The sequence below is a fragment of the Triturus cristatus genome, chromosome 3_1 (assembly GCF_964204655.1).
Source record: "Triturus cristatus chromosome 3_1, aTriCri1.1, whole genome shotgun sequence".
Taxonomy (NCBI): Eukaryota; Metazoa; Chordata; class Amphibia; order Caudata; family Salamandridae; genus Triturus; species Triturus cristatus.
The window spans coordinates 279389637-279402397 of NC_140583.1; the positions used below are offsets into that span (position 1 = coordinate 279389637).

At 42.7% G+C, this 12761-nt stretch overlaps 1 protein-coding gene across 6 annotated transcripts in view; it reads left to right on the top strand.

Annotated features, from left to right (window-relative positions):
- The window catches only part of STRA6 (signaling receptor and transporter of retinol STRA6), a 311887-nt gene that overhangs the window by 279830 nt on the left and 19296 nt on the right, over window positions 1-12761 (top strand). For all 6 annotated transcript variants that reach the window (XM_085643894.1, XM_085643895.1, XM_085643890.1 and 3 more), the window contains one exon: window positions 11035-11198. In XM_085643894.1, the coding sequence (XP_085500020.1) occupies window positions 11035-11198 (164 nt within the window). The remainder of the gene's footprint in view (window positions 1-11034; window positions 11199-12761) is intronic.

Consider the following 12761-nt stretch of genomic DNA (forward strand, 5'->3'; position numbering starts at 1 on the left):
CCCAAGAGTTTAACGGAAAGGACTCTCCTCCTATCAGCCATTAATGCTTAATTAACAGCTAAGTGCTGACGGTACATTTTATGTTTGTTCATCGCTTGTATTAACAGTGAGTGATGATTAGGCTGTAAACCCCTGCAGTTCTTCAGTTGTTGTTTCCTGAAATGCCTACCGTTGTGCGAGAGCACAGCATCACGTCCTGTGCATTGCTAAGGAATCGAGTGTGTCCTGATGGGCAGGGGGTGGTCTCCTCTGCGACTTCACGGTTTCTTCTTTCAGCGATGCCGCTAAAAGCTGTTCTTTCTTGTGTAACCAGCACCATCTGCTTTATACAAGATAAAACAAACAAGGTAGGGGTGGGGGGCAGACACGAGCGCGACCGAGCTAGGTTAAGCAGTGATGGGGTGGGTGATTGATTAAAGCTGGGTGCCCGTGTTAAAGTAAAACTGGGCGCCCGTGTTGTTAATGAAAGCCGGTGCCCATGTACTGCCTGCAATGAGAGAAACTCAATAAAGAAAAGATATGCTTACAGATTTAGGAAGACATACCTGTAACAACCAAGACGCTGTGCTCTAATTAACAGAGACCAGGGTTCAGCGAGCAGTTGCGTTTAAAAAGGTCCCGTTTCTTGTAACACAAGATTTTCTTTTCTTGGCCTCAGAGTGAAGCTTTGCTTTTCGTGCCAGTGCATTCAGACGACCCCCAGAGAGCAAGAGAGCACAAGCGGCCGTGCGGCCGCGAAAGTGAAAGCAAACTGGTGTGAAATAGCAGCAGGGGAGGGGGCGGACAGGGGCTACGAGGGAGAGCGATGTGAAGCCATATGGCTGCTTTGCGCGCGTGCACGCCTCGTGCACTGTAGCTCTATGCCAGGGGAAGCACTTTCAAAAATCCACTTACAAAATGTCTCAAAGAGACAGCTTTCGCTGTCTCAGCGAGACCTAAAAATCAATATTTTAAACAACTCTATTTTTGCAAACGATAATAATGACTTCTATATTTTTAAAATCGATATTTCTTACCTTGACCACGATAGTCATGCTGTCGATTTTTCTGTGTCACGATACTGAAAACTCAATATTAGTGTAAATCGACATTTCCAACTAGATATTCTGACTGCATGCCCAGGCACTAGAGTCCTGTTTTTCCTTATTTGTGTATGTGTTTTTTTGTTTTTTTGTTGGTTGTGGAGTCCTTCCAGCCCCACTTATTTAGCAAGTCACCATTTTACATTTACCACATGGAAAATTTTACAGAAGAAATTGAGCGCATTAGAGAAACATACCACCAGAATGAAAAATCTAGGTCTAGCCGTCATTATCAGATGACTCAGTTTTAGCAGACAGATGCACAGTTCTAGCCCCTTGTATTCATTTCATTGGGAATTTTAGCCTTCCTTCATTTCCTGGACCCAAGTAGACTAAACCAGGACCATATCACAATGGTCTATTAAGAGATCCCACAGGATTGTAATAACAGCGTCTCTGGATATATGAACTATTTCTTATCGCTAGACTGTCACTGAGGCTAGGTACAGGGAATCAAGTCTCAAGGGCACAATGCAGGGCGACAGGGAGATACACTCCGAGAATGGAGAACATGAGAATGGCTCACAATCCCTGATGCAGAGGTGCAACGGGCACTCTTAACACACACAGCTCTCAGGGCCCAAAGGGCGAGAATATGGCAGACTTCACACTCCGCAAAAAAACACTAACATAGGGCAACTTCGCTACACACGTGCAACTGTCAGTCTGTAATACCAATACCTCAGGCGTGGTATTTATGTAGCAGCTTTGTTATTCCCTGACTATTCCTCACCTCAGAATCTGGGATAGTGTGGTAATATATAACAGAACTCTGAATTATGCATTTCCTCGATTGTTACTTGTCTAAATTTCTACGGAAGAAAAAATAAATTGTCGTATTTTTACAAAGCTCATGGAAAGCTGGCCCAGGAATCCAGTTATGGACCCCAATCAAATCCATGCTGCAATGGATTACTCTACTTGTCATTTTGAAGTGGATCCCTGCGTTGTGTATGAAATGAAACTGGCAAGAAGTGGTCCTGGTTTGATTTGCAGCATGCCTTTGGTTTTATCACCGGTTACTTAATTTGTTGCGGGGTGTTAGCATGCCAGTTCCTGGCACGCTGCCTTTTTGTTTCAGACACAACAGGTCTGGAATGCAAAGTGTTTCTTCAAGGATAACAGGAAGGTTGTATTGTGCAGAATAGTGGACATGTTGTGGAATCCGTGTGAATCACTCTCATTCATCCACACCTGTGGTCCGGCACGCTTAACTTGACCTGCTATCAAAGACCTACACATTTATGTGACGATATCTTGTGTCACACATATTCAGAACTCTTCTTCACACGTTCATCGGGTGAAACCGCAATATCACGCAGTGAGCATAGGATGAGCACAAACAGATAGAGTAGGTTTCCAGTTGGTGTGATGGAAACTCTGAACCCTCGTCCATTCCGGGTTTTGCATACTGCCTGAACTCTAGAGGCAGGTACTGAATCCATTATTTTTAGGTTGAAGCCTACCGTACAGCGCAGCTTAAGACTTCTTGGGGCTGTTCTGAAAGCTGACCTAAGAATACATTCCAACCATTGCTTACTTTTGGCTTTGTATTTTTAACTCATATGTCCTTGCTTTCGATTTGCTGCCTTTTTTTTTTTTTTAGGCTGTCCAGCATGTTTTTTCCCCTCCCGTGGAACATACCCTGTATACTGTGTTGTTCTACAGGCGCTCACTTTCTTTAAATTTGGTTCTTATCTTGTCACAAATGCTGGGCATTCAAAGACAGAGGTCATATGTCAGGCTTTGTCCTTCAGGGCGCTTGTTGTTTACTTTTCTTTCTCTGACTTCAAAGTGAGAGGATTTGCACTTTATCTGACAATCTGGGAGTGTTAAGGGAAATACTTTTATCTAGCACATGACAATGTAATGTGAATGAATTTTGCAAATTTTTCAAAATGTATCTGAATTACTAAAGCACAAATGAAGCATATTGTTTGTAAATCTGAAGTGTACTGGGAACAAATATTTTAATACTATTATAATAAATTAATACTCTAAGTAATGGCATTTCCATACATTACCGTTTGTGCACTGTTTCTTTTCATCAGTTAAACTATGTGTCTGTGCAAATGTAATGTTAATTTCATTGAAAATGTGTTGTCTGTAATGGCACTGCACTACCCAACCATGCATACTCCACTTCATACCACTCAACTGTGAAAAAGTTTACACCACTCTGTCACACTGTGCCTCTCCACTCTATGCCACTCTATTACTCCCTACTCCACTCTACGGCGCTCTATGCAGCTATACTCCACCCTACGCTGCTCTACTCCACTCTATGCCACTCCATTACGCTCCACTCTGACACACTACCCTGCAACACTCTACTATACTCCGCCCTACTGCACTCTACGCTACTTCACTCAATGACACTTTAGTCCAGTATATGCTACTCCACTCTACACCACTCTACTCCACTCTATGCCACTCCACGACACTCCACTCTTTGAGCCTCTACTCCATAACACTCTACTCTGTCACTCCACTATACACCACTCCAGTTCATGGCACTCTACAACATTCTACTTCACTCATGGCACTATGCTCTATACCACTCTACGACACTCTACACTCCTCAACGCCCCTCTACGCTACAACACTCTACTCCACTTTATACTACTCCACTCTACAACACTCTACTCCATTCTACTCCACTCCACAAACCTCCTTTATGCCGCTCCACGCCAATTCACTCCACTCTACAACATCTACTTCACTCTGTGCCCCTCCACTCTATGCCTCTCCACTCTATACCACTTCCGTCTACACCACTCCACTCTATACCACACTACTCTGACACTCCACTCTACTCCACAACACTCCACTCTTCACCATTCTACTGTACACCACTCTACCTCGCCACACCCCATTCTACTCCACGATACTCCACTCTATGACCACAAATTCATTACATGCCACAGCATTCCACTCCACTCTACACCACTCCACTGAACAACACTCTACACCACTCTATGCCACTCTACAGCTCTCTACTCTACAACACTCCACTCCACATCATTCTCCTCTGTGCCACTAACTTTTAGCCATGCTGAACAGCAGCCACGCTTGTGTACAACATGGCTAAAACACATTGACAAAGCCTGTAGCTCTTGCATAGGTGAGACCTATTGGCTTTGCCAATGCCGTTTTTCATTCATTTTTGCTGGCCTTAGCACTCTGTGCACTTTATCACTGCTAACCAGTGCTAAAGTGTGTGTGCTCAGTCTCTGAAACATGGTACAATTGACTTACACCCGACTGGCATACTTAAATTACTTATATGCACCTAGTAAAGTGGATATCATACACCCAGGGCCTGTAAATGAAATGCTAGTAGTGGATCTGCAGCACTTATTGTACCACCCACTCAAGTAGCCCTTTAAAACATGTCCCTGGGCTGCCAATGCAGCCTGGATGAAGTTTTAAGCTACCAATTCGGCTTGGCAATATAGCCCCCTTTGCAAGCCTAAAACTTCCTTTGTATTGCATATGTCACCCTCAAAATAGGCCCTACACAGTCCCTTGAGCAGGGTGCATTGTAATTAAAAAGCTGGACATGTACTTTTAGGTTTTACATTTCCTTTTACTGAAAAACTGACAAATTCATTTTCACTACTGTGTGGTCTACCTCAGCTGCAGGATAACATTAGATTACCTTATTCCACTTGAAGTCATATTTGGTATCAGCGGGTTGTATTGTAAAATTGTCTTTCATGGTAAAGTTGGATTTTAATTCACAATTCCGAAAATGCCACTTTTAGAAAGTTGGCAGTTTCTTGACCTCACCATGTGGTTCTGCATCCGGTTTCTTGGTCACATGATTAGGTGTGAGTGGCAGTTGGCCTTTATATAATACTCCCAGAAAGCCACACAGTAGAGGGATTAGGTGTGCCTGGGTGGGCCATGTCTGACAGGATGGGGGGCAGAGATGGACAGCCCCACTTACACAGCAATAGGCTGAGCCCTGCTCTCATATAAAGAACTTCACACTAGACCATTGTGTCTGTAGTCAGGCTGGAGACAGGGTAGGGAGGCAGGAAATTGAAAGCAACTTGAAAGGGGAACTTCTCACAACTCCTTCTACTTAAAAGAGGGCACTAGGGATAAAAAGAGGTACTTCAGACCCATTCTTCAGTTCACTCCTGGATTTGTTGAAGGACTCTCACAGGACCGCTAACTGCCGTGACCTGCTGTGTAATTCAGAGGGATTGCCTTGCTTCACCACGGAGGACAGTTGTGCTGCATGAATCCTGATATGAGCCCCAGACATCTGCTCTGCTGCTTGAGCCCTCTTCTTCTTCTTGGATCCAGGACTTTCAGAAGGGACTCTTAGGACTTCTTGACTGGCCTCCTGATCAGAGCCTCAGGGACAAATCTTTGACTAGAAATTGCTCTGAGAACCGAGAGGAGACCGGGAACTACTTTCTCCTCAATCACCCCATGGTGCATTGACTGATTCCGTAGCAGCTCTCACTACATTTGTCTCCTCCGCAGCAAATTCTGTTTAGCACAAGGGGTATCCGGCCTGGTGAATCCCTTGTCGGCTACAGCCTGCAGCTCCGTTCTGCTCAAGATTTTCTACTTCCAAACAAGAGACTGAGGGCCTGATTTAGATCTTGGCGGGACTCCCATTGTCTCTCTGCTGTTGTGTATCCAAGTACTCTTCCAAGCGTATGGTATCCCGCCTGCTATATTTAGATGTGTGCTGGTTGATCCTCCGTCCGCATCGACAGACCCCCGACAGTTTCCCCATCATGTAAGCGGCTCACTGTTGTCGAAGTGCCAAACTCCTCTGCTGGCTAACAGTACTCCAACACCGTCAGGTTGGCTGGTTTGCTCCAAGCCTATTCAGATGTCCCTGTTGTGCTGGGTTATTCTAGCGGCAGTTTGCTGATGGAGTAAGTCCCGAGTGGAGACTGGTAAGTACTACTGATTTATGTGTCAATACATATATATGTTGTGTTTGCTTCTAAAATATACATAGGTTATGTGTTATGTCCCTTTTCTTACATACTGTATAGCACACAAACAACACAAACACACTATTGAACGCACACCCACAGGTACCACAACACCCACAACCACCACAACAACATCATTTTTTTTGTAAGCTTCAATACAGACGTGTTCATTTTACTTTGATAAGTTGTAAATGTTCACAGCTGCATTCAACGTAACATGCACGTAAAAGCAATGTAAAAATACACGACACTTAAGCAATTGTCAACACACTATTCATAGTAAGACAACTGTAAGAAAAAAAAGCTCACCTTAGATTCCGGCGACAACAGAGTTGATTAGTGTCATGGTCATGTATTAGCAGCAAAGGGAGGACTTGGACAATGAGGTTCAAGACGGAAACGGAAGTGGGAAACAGAACAAAGGTACGTTTCTACCTCATTTCCTTGGTTTCCACCAACTCAAAGTAGGAGGTATCCCTGTCACAGTTTCCTCAACTAAAAGGCACATCGTGATTGGTCCAGCGGTAATCTTGGCTGTATTCCCACCATCAGCCACTTTTGCCTATGATGCCATCAAAGCGGGTGAATATTCCTGGCTGAATCAGCACTCGGGCGGTCTTTCATCCATGGATCCGCTAACATCTAAATAGAGCATGCGGACCACCACCTAAGTGAGTTGTAAAACCATAAGAAAAATGCAAGTGAGACCAGATCCACCAAGATCAAAATGAGACCCTAAGTTCGAACGTAGAGCTCTTCACCATAACTACGTCCAGCAGCTCCCCAGCGATGACACCTCCTCCTTGCCACTTGGACACCTGCGGCTACCTCCACCCGCTGAACTTTACCTTCTCAGATATTTTTCTCAGAATGTCTTCTACCTTCGAAGGTAAGCCGAGAATAGGCTCAATCCACTCTCTGTATCTGAACCTTGTTCCATTGCTGTGGGGCAGAACTTTGGACATGGACTCGTCTTGCACGTTTAGATATCCACAGTTGGTGCAATGAACTTTTAGCTGCTAATTTTCACTATAAACTTTAAAAGTTCATAACTCTGGTTCTATTGATTGGATTGTTATTGTTTGGTGTCAAATAATTCATTACAATGTTCTCTATTTTTCTAAATTAGTGTGCTTTTCAAATGTTCGGAAACATTGTAATCAGTCGGGCAGGCTCGCCGATGTGGTCGGTCGGAACTGATTCCAACAAGGATTCGGTCGGAATGCTTTCCGACCTACGTGGTAATGAGTCCATAAGTGTGTGGTAATTAATATCCTTATGATGAGGGCCAGCGCTAAGAATGGGCAGTGTATGCAGCTGTCCAGGGCCTCGCTCTTGCTCACAACTAAGAGGCCTTCACCAGAGCACAGTGTTTCTAAAGTCTTCAGCAGCAGAGATTCAGTGCTGCAACGCCCAGAGAAGGCAGAGAGGGGACCCCCTACCCTGGGCCTCGCAGCCATTGCTTCAGAGTTTTAATCATTGCATTTGAGTACTTGAAATGTCCTTAGGTGTGAATTGAGCCCTGTCTCCTGTGTGAAAGAAAAGCAGCGTGTCCTGCAGGGCTCACAACAAAGAAAGAATCCTGTCTCATCACCAATGGGCATTACTCGCCTAAAAAGGAGGAAATGGAGACGTGTCCTCAAAACTCAAAAAGCATATCTCTTTAACAACAGAAGTGTTTTAACTTAGTACATCAGATTATATCACTGCCTTGAGATGTGTTTAGTAAAGTGAGAGGTTTTTTTAACATGAACTGAAAACCAGTCCTGCCCCCACGCTTAGTTATGATAATAGTATTGGTGAACAAAGAGCATGGTGACAGGAATTATGTGGCAGGAAAGGACCAGGTTAGGCCCCTGGATTTACTAACCTATGCAGTAAGAAAAGATGAATTATGTGGCATAATGAGGCACATTTTGTGTTAGTCTTACCTCATTATTCTGTCGTTTGTACCATATTATTACTATCTGGTTATTACTACATTCTATCTCATAATTAAGGCTCCCTGTTTTCCGTTTTTACAGATTTTTACAGATAAGTACAGACAGAAAACAATGCGTTTTCTGTCTACATTTATGTTTTAAAGTGGATAAATACAGAAGATTGTGCTTCTTTTGAGTGGTTCTCTGTGCAGTCTTTCATGAATTTTTATAGGCTGAGCAGATGGACAGCAAGAGAAATTAAAAACAGGATACAATTTCAGTAAATAGCAGCATATGTCAACATACATTTATGGTACAATGCTAGTATTTACTAGTGGATGTACTGTTCTGTAATATTTGGCAGCTTAAATAGATCAAAAACGACAGACATCATACTATGAGTGAGCGTCTTCCAGTTAAATAGATATGGAAATGTACAGAAAATGGCTAAAAAATAAATATGGATAAATACAGACAGAAATGGCAAAATAATTAATACCAGAAAACCGGGAGCCCTACTCATAATTAACAGTCTGACACCCACATACAGCAATACGCTACAGAAAGATGGCCAGTCAGCCTGTGCAAAGGGCTTTCCACTGTGTAGCAACAAACGTTGCTGCGTTTTAGTAACTTTTTATAAAAAATGTTCTCTTTGAGCGGATGGCTCATGCGGCAAATTCATAATCATGCAGTAAATGTAGCAACCGCAAAATCACATAATTCCAGTAGCCCTGACTAGGAAGCATGCCAGGGTTCATGTATGCCATATATATGGGCTAGATTCTTATTCTTAAACATGGAGAAACGTTATAGTCTAGTACATCAAACACAAGCGGTGTTGCGCAGCACACACCCTCACTGATTGTATTTGAATGTGCTCTGATGTGTGATAATGAACAAAATAGAGTCTGGTGAAATAAAGCATTTGTCTAGGATATTTGGTCAAGCAGGGAAGCTTGTTTTGATCCTAGATTTTCCAGTTTCTCATTGTGAAATTGAGCTATTATATGGGTATTTCTTTATGATAATAAAGGCTAGTACTTTATCTTTAATTCTTGTAGAATGAGACTGGGGCATTGGTGACAGGCAGGGTCCATGTTGTATTTTTGGCAATTTTACATAGCTCCAACCTTGGCCACATACATGAGAGTGTTTTTCAACAGACACAGACTAATTTAATACCTTTTCAAGCATAGAGATTTGCCTGGATTCATAGGATGATGAGCCGGTGGGAGGATATGTCTCTGCTCACACACATTGCAACTCGGGAAAATACCCCACAATAAGGGTTAGCAGTATCCCGTCCAGTATCCTTGATAAGTTGTATCCGCGTGTAAATCAAATAAATCTGGTTTTATTTGATTTACACTTGGATATCTCCAGGAGATTGGATGAGTTACAATTGACCTTTATTGAGAGGTTTTCTCCTGAGCTGCTTAATGTGAGCGCAGAGACGTAAATCTTCATGTGATAATTGATGCCCTGATGAAATTCCTTCATAGGAACAAAACGCGTTGGCTGATGGCCATTTTTAAATATTTACACCAATAAAGAAAACTGCTGGACTAACTTGGACCACTTTGGCTCCATCCCTGGTGCACCTTGCTTCCTCAACAGAATGTCTTTCCTGGATCCCAGTAGAGCCTAACTGCGGCGGGCTCTGGAAGTGAATCCACGGGACCCTTACTATTTGTAGACCGGTATTGATGTGCTGAACCCTAGGTCAGCCGCTGTTGGGAGTGTTTTTTGTTTCTGGATATAGAAGGGGGCTGAGTTGGGTTATAGGTTGGGAAGAGATGAGGTGAAAAGTAAAGCATGGGCGAGAGGTGGATGTAAGTGGGCAGATTCACAAAAAAGTAAGAGGCTGGCGAAGAGGTCAACATCTGTACTAGTGTGTGTCACTGGATTCTTATGGATAAGTAGTGAGCAAATAGATAATTCATTCTTTTATAGGCCACATTTCTGTGAGCTAATTAACCAGAGGTAAACACCAGTTCTGTAGTCAATGGTAGTCTTACCTTTGGGTACTTGCCTTATAAGGGGCGATATTTGTTGCCATCATTTGATGTGTAAGAAACTTAAGTTGCTACTTTGGTTTAATTGGTAAAATGATAGGACAAAAGACAGTCCCTGCAACCCCATCTTGGAGCCCATTAAAGCAAATATTTTATGTAGGCCTGGTCAAAATTTAAATTACATTGGCGTATTTTGTGTAATTTTGGGAATTTTATGTTACGCTTCCTATGCAGAATTCCCAAATGTATGCCATTATGCCACTTCATGTAATTACATGCTATTTGCATAAAAAAATTACTACGAATGGCTAAGTTTGTGGTAAAAATGTACTAAAAATTTACAGGAACAACAGGATACAAGTGCCTAATACTTAAATTCATCCTCACACAACAAATTGACAGACACATTTCATGCTAAAATAAAGTGCTAATTGATGGATTTTCTTTACCTGTAAGTATGCGTAATTTGACAGAATGTTGCTGAATATTCCCATAATTACGCTAATGTAAATCACACACATTTCTCGTACACCTAATTTTATGCAGAGGGTGTTCAACAAATGCAAGGGAAACCAGGCTGTTGCTGCTAATTGGTTCCAAAAATGTTGTTTTATGAGACCTGCATTCTGAAAACACATATTCGGTAAATTGATGGATCCAAAAAAAGGACTTTGTTGTAGGAATTTTGAATTCTCACTTATATAAATCTGTTGTTGGAAACTTCTGATCTCGAAGCAAAAGATTCCGCAAATCCAGGCTGGCATCCAAGCATAGACTGATTCATTGAAATAGGGCCCCCCTTCATATATTTTTGGACAAACAATAGTTTCTCATGGTTCCCTGATGTTTGATTATGGCTTTGATTGGGCTGGTTATGGGCATATTATGGGTTATGCTCTGATTTTATCTTGCGTGGTGTATTTTTTTTTTTCAATTCAACACAGTAATAAATCATCCACGTTGCATATGCCGACTTAACATTGTTCTCTAAAAGGATGAGAATGGACTAAAGAGTTTCTTACCTCGCTTCTTCCCCTTTCCTCAGGAGGGCGCTGTGTATACTAACATACCTACTCTTCCCCATTAACGTGCTAATGGGAGTCCTCATGGGTGGCTGGCGTATCGTCTTCTCCGCTCTGTTCAACATTATCCACATGTGCCGTCTGGACATCAGCCTGCTGCATCGCTCCGTGGAGACGTTTGACCCAGGTACTCCTTGAGGGATGGGACCTAAAATGTGGCATGGTCTCTCACGAGAGAGGCTTCTCTTTTTGAGCATCCTGTTCGAGCAAAAGGCGTGGCCTATCACTGCTGTTAAAACATTGTTCATTGGTTCCTTAATCGTGTGAGGTCACCAGTGTGGGTTATGGGTTAGGTAGAATGTGACAGAAGAACACTTTAAAATGCATGCCAAGCTGTGAAACAAACTGTTCTCATAGGCCTGAACTAAGAGCGTACGAAATGCCTATACAGTACCAGCTGGTGATTGGTACCACAACTGGTAGTAAAGCTAAGCTCAGTGAGGCCACAGATCCCTCCTCCATTATCTGCAACTCTCTTCATTTCCGGTGTCTGGTGAGGTGAGGAAGTTATTGAAGAGTCTATTCCAGAACCAAATCAAACACATCACATTGCCTGCCCTTTGTGATGCTTTGGTTTGCTCATCAATTTGATTTCCAGTTTTTTTTGCTTGTTCTTTTGTTCATACTTAACTTTTGTTGTTAATGCGTTTTATTATTTGTAATGATTCTCAATCTTGGAAACCTCTCCTCTAGTGCTCCTCTACAACTGTCCTCCACCATCTCTACAACAATGGTGTCCCAGATGTTTTCTTCCAACAGTGTTGCCCCTGCTCTGTTTGGTTCCTTTGCATTGCTTCAGGGCTTCAATTATCCATTCCACCGTATGATACCATCTGCAGACCCTGCCTGTTTCACCAGTCCCTTTTCATCAGTCTGCAGGTCTACAGACTTCATTGGGTACAAGATGGACGTCCAACATAGCCTGCACTGCATTATGTGAAATTCTTTGTCCAAAAATCAAGAAACCTATAACATCAAAATGACAAGAAATCATAACTATATTTTGGGAGAGGTGGAAAGGACCAACCAGGATTTGGTTGATCAGGTTTCAAATTAACAATGTTGACAAACAGATAAAACAATTGCAGTAAATGGTTTCTTGGTGGTGTGTTCAAGGTAAAGGGTTACTTGGCAACGGATTCTCTCCCCTTCATATAGATCCGGCTAGACCTATGGAACAGAATCAACCTACGCCCATAGGGTTGCTGGTAAGTCTCAGATGCGCAGTCGGAGCTCAGTGAGAACAATATATTTTTACCTCAGTTGTAGGGAATCTTCCGTGTGAATGATACCCAAGGCGTGTTAGGCTCTCTGGAGCTGTTAATAAAACATACACATATTGATCTATCTGTACAGGGGCCATTGGCCTTTTAGCAGATACATCCTCCTGAGTTTTCTTGTTCAGGGAGGTGATCTGTCGAAAGCGCCCCCACATGTATATGCAAATTACAACTTTAGGTAAACATCACTTGATAGCACTTGGCACCTGATTGAATTGGATTCAATACAATGAATGCAACGAATATACCCTTAAATTAGTATTAACATGCAGCCGTTGGGAAAGTAGCCAACCCGAGAAATGAACATGGTTTTCAGAGCCCCACAAATAGAACTGCAGAGTACTGTCAGCTGCAGCTGAACACGCAGCAAGATGCATTGAACCACCTAAAAATACCACTTGATTTTACTA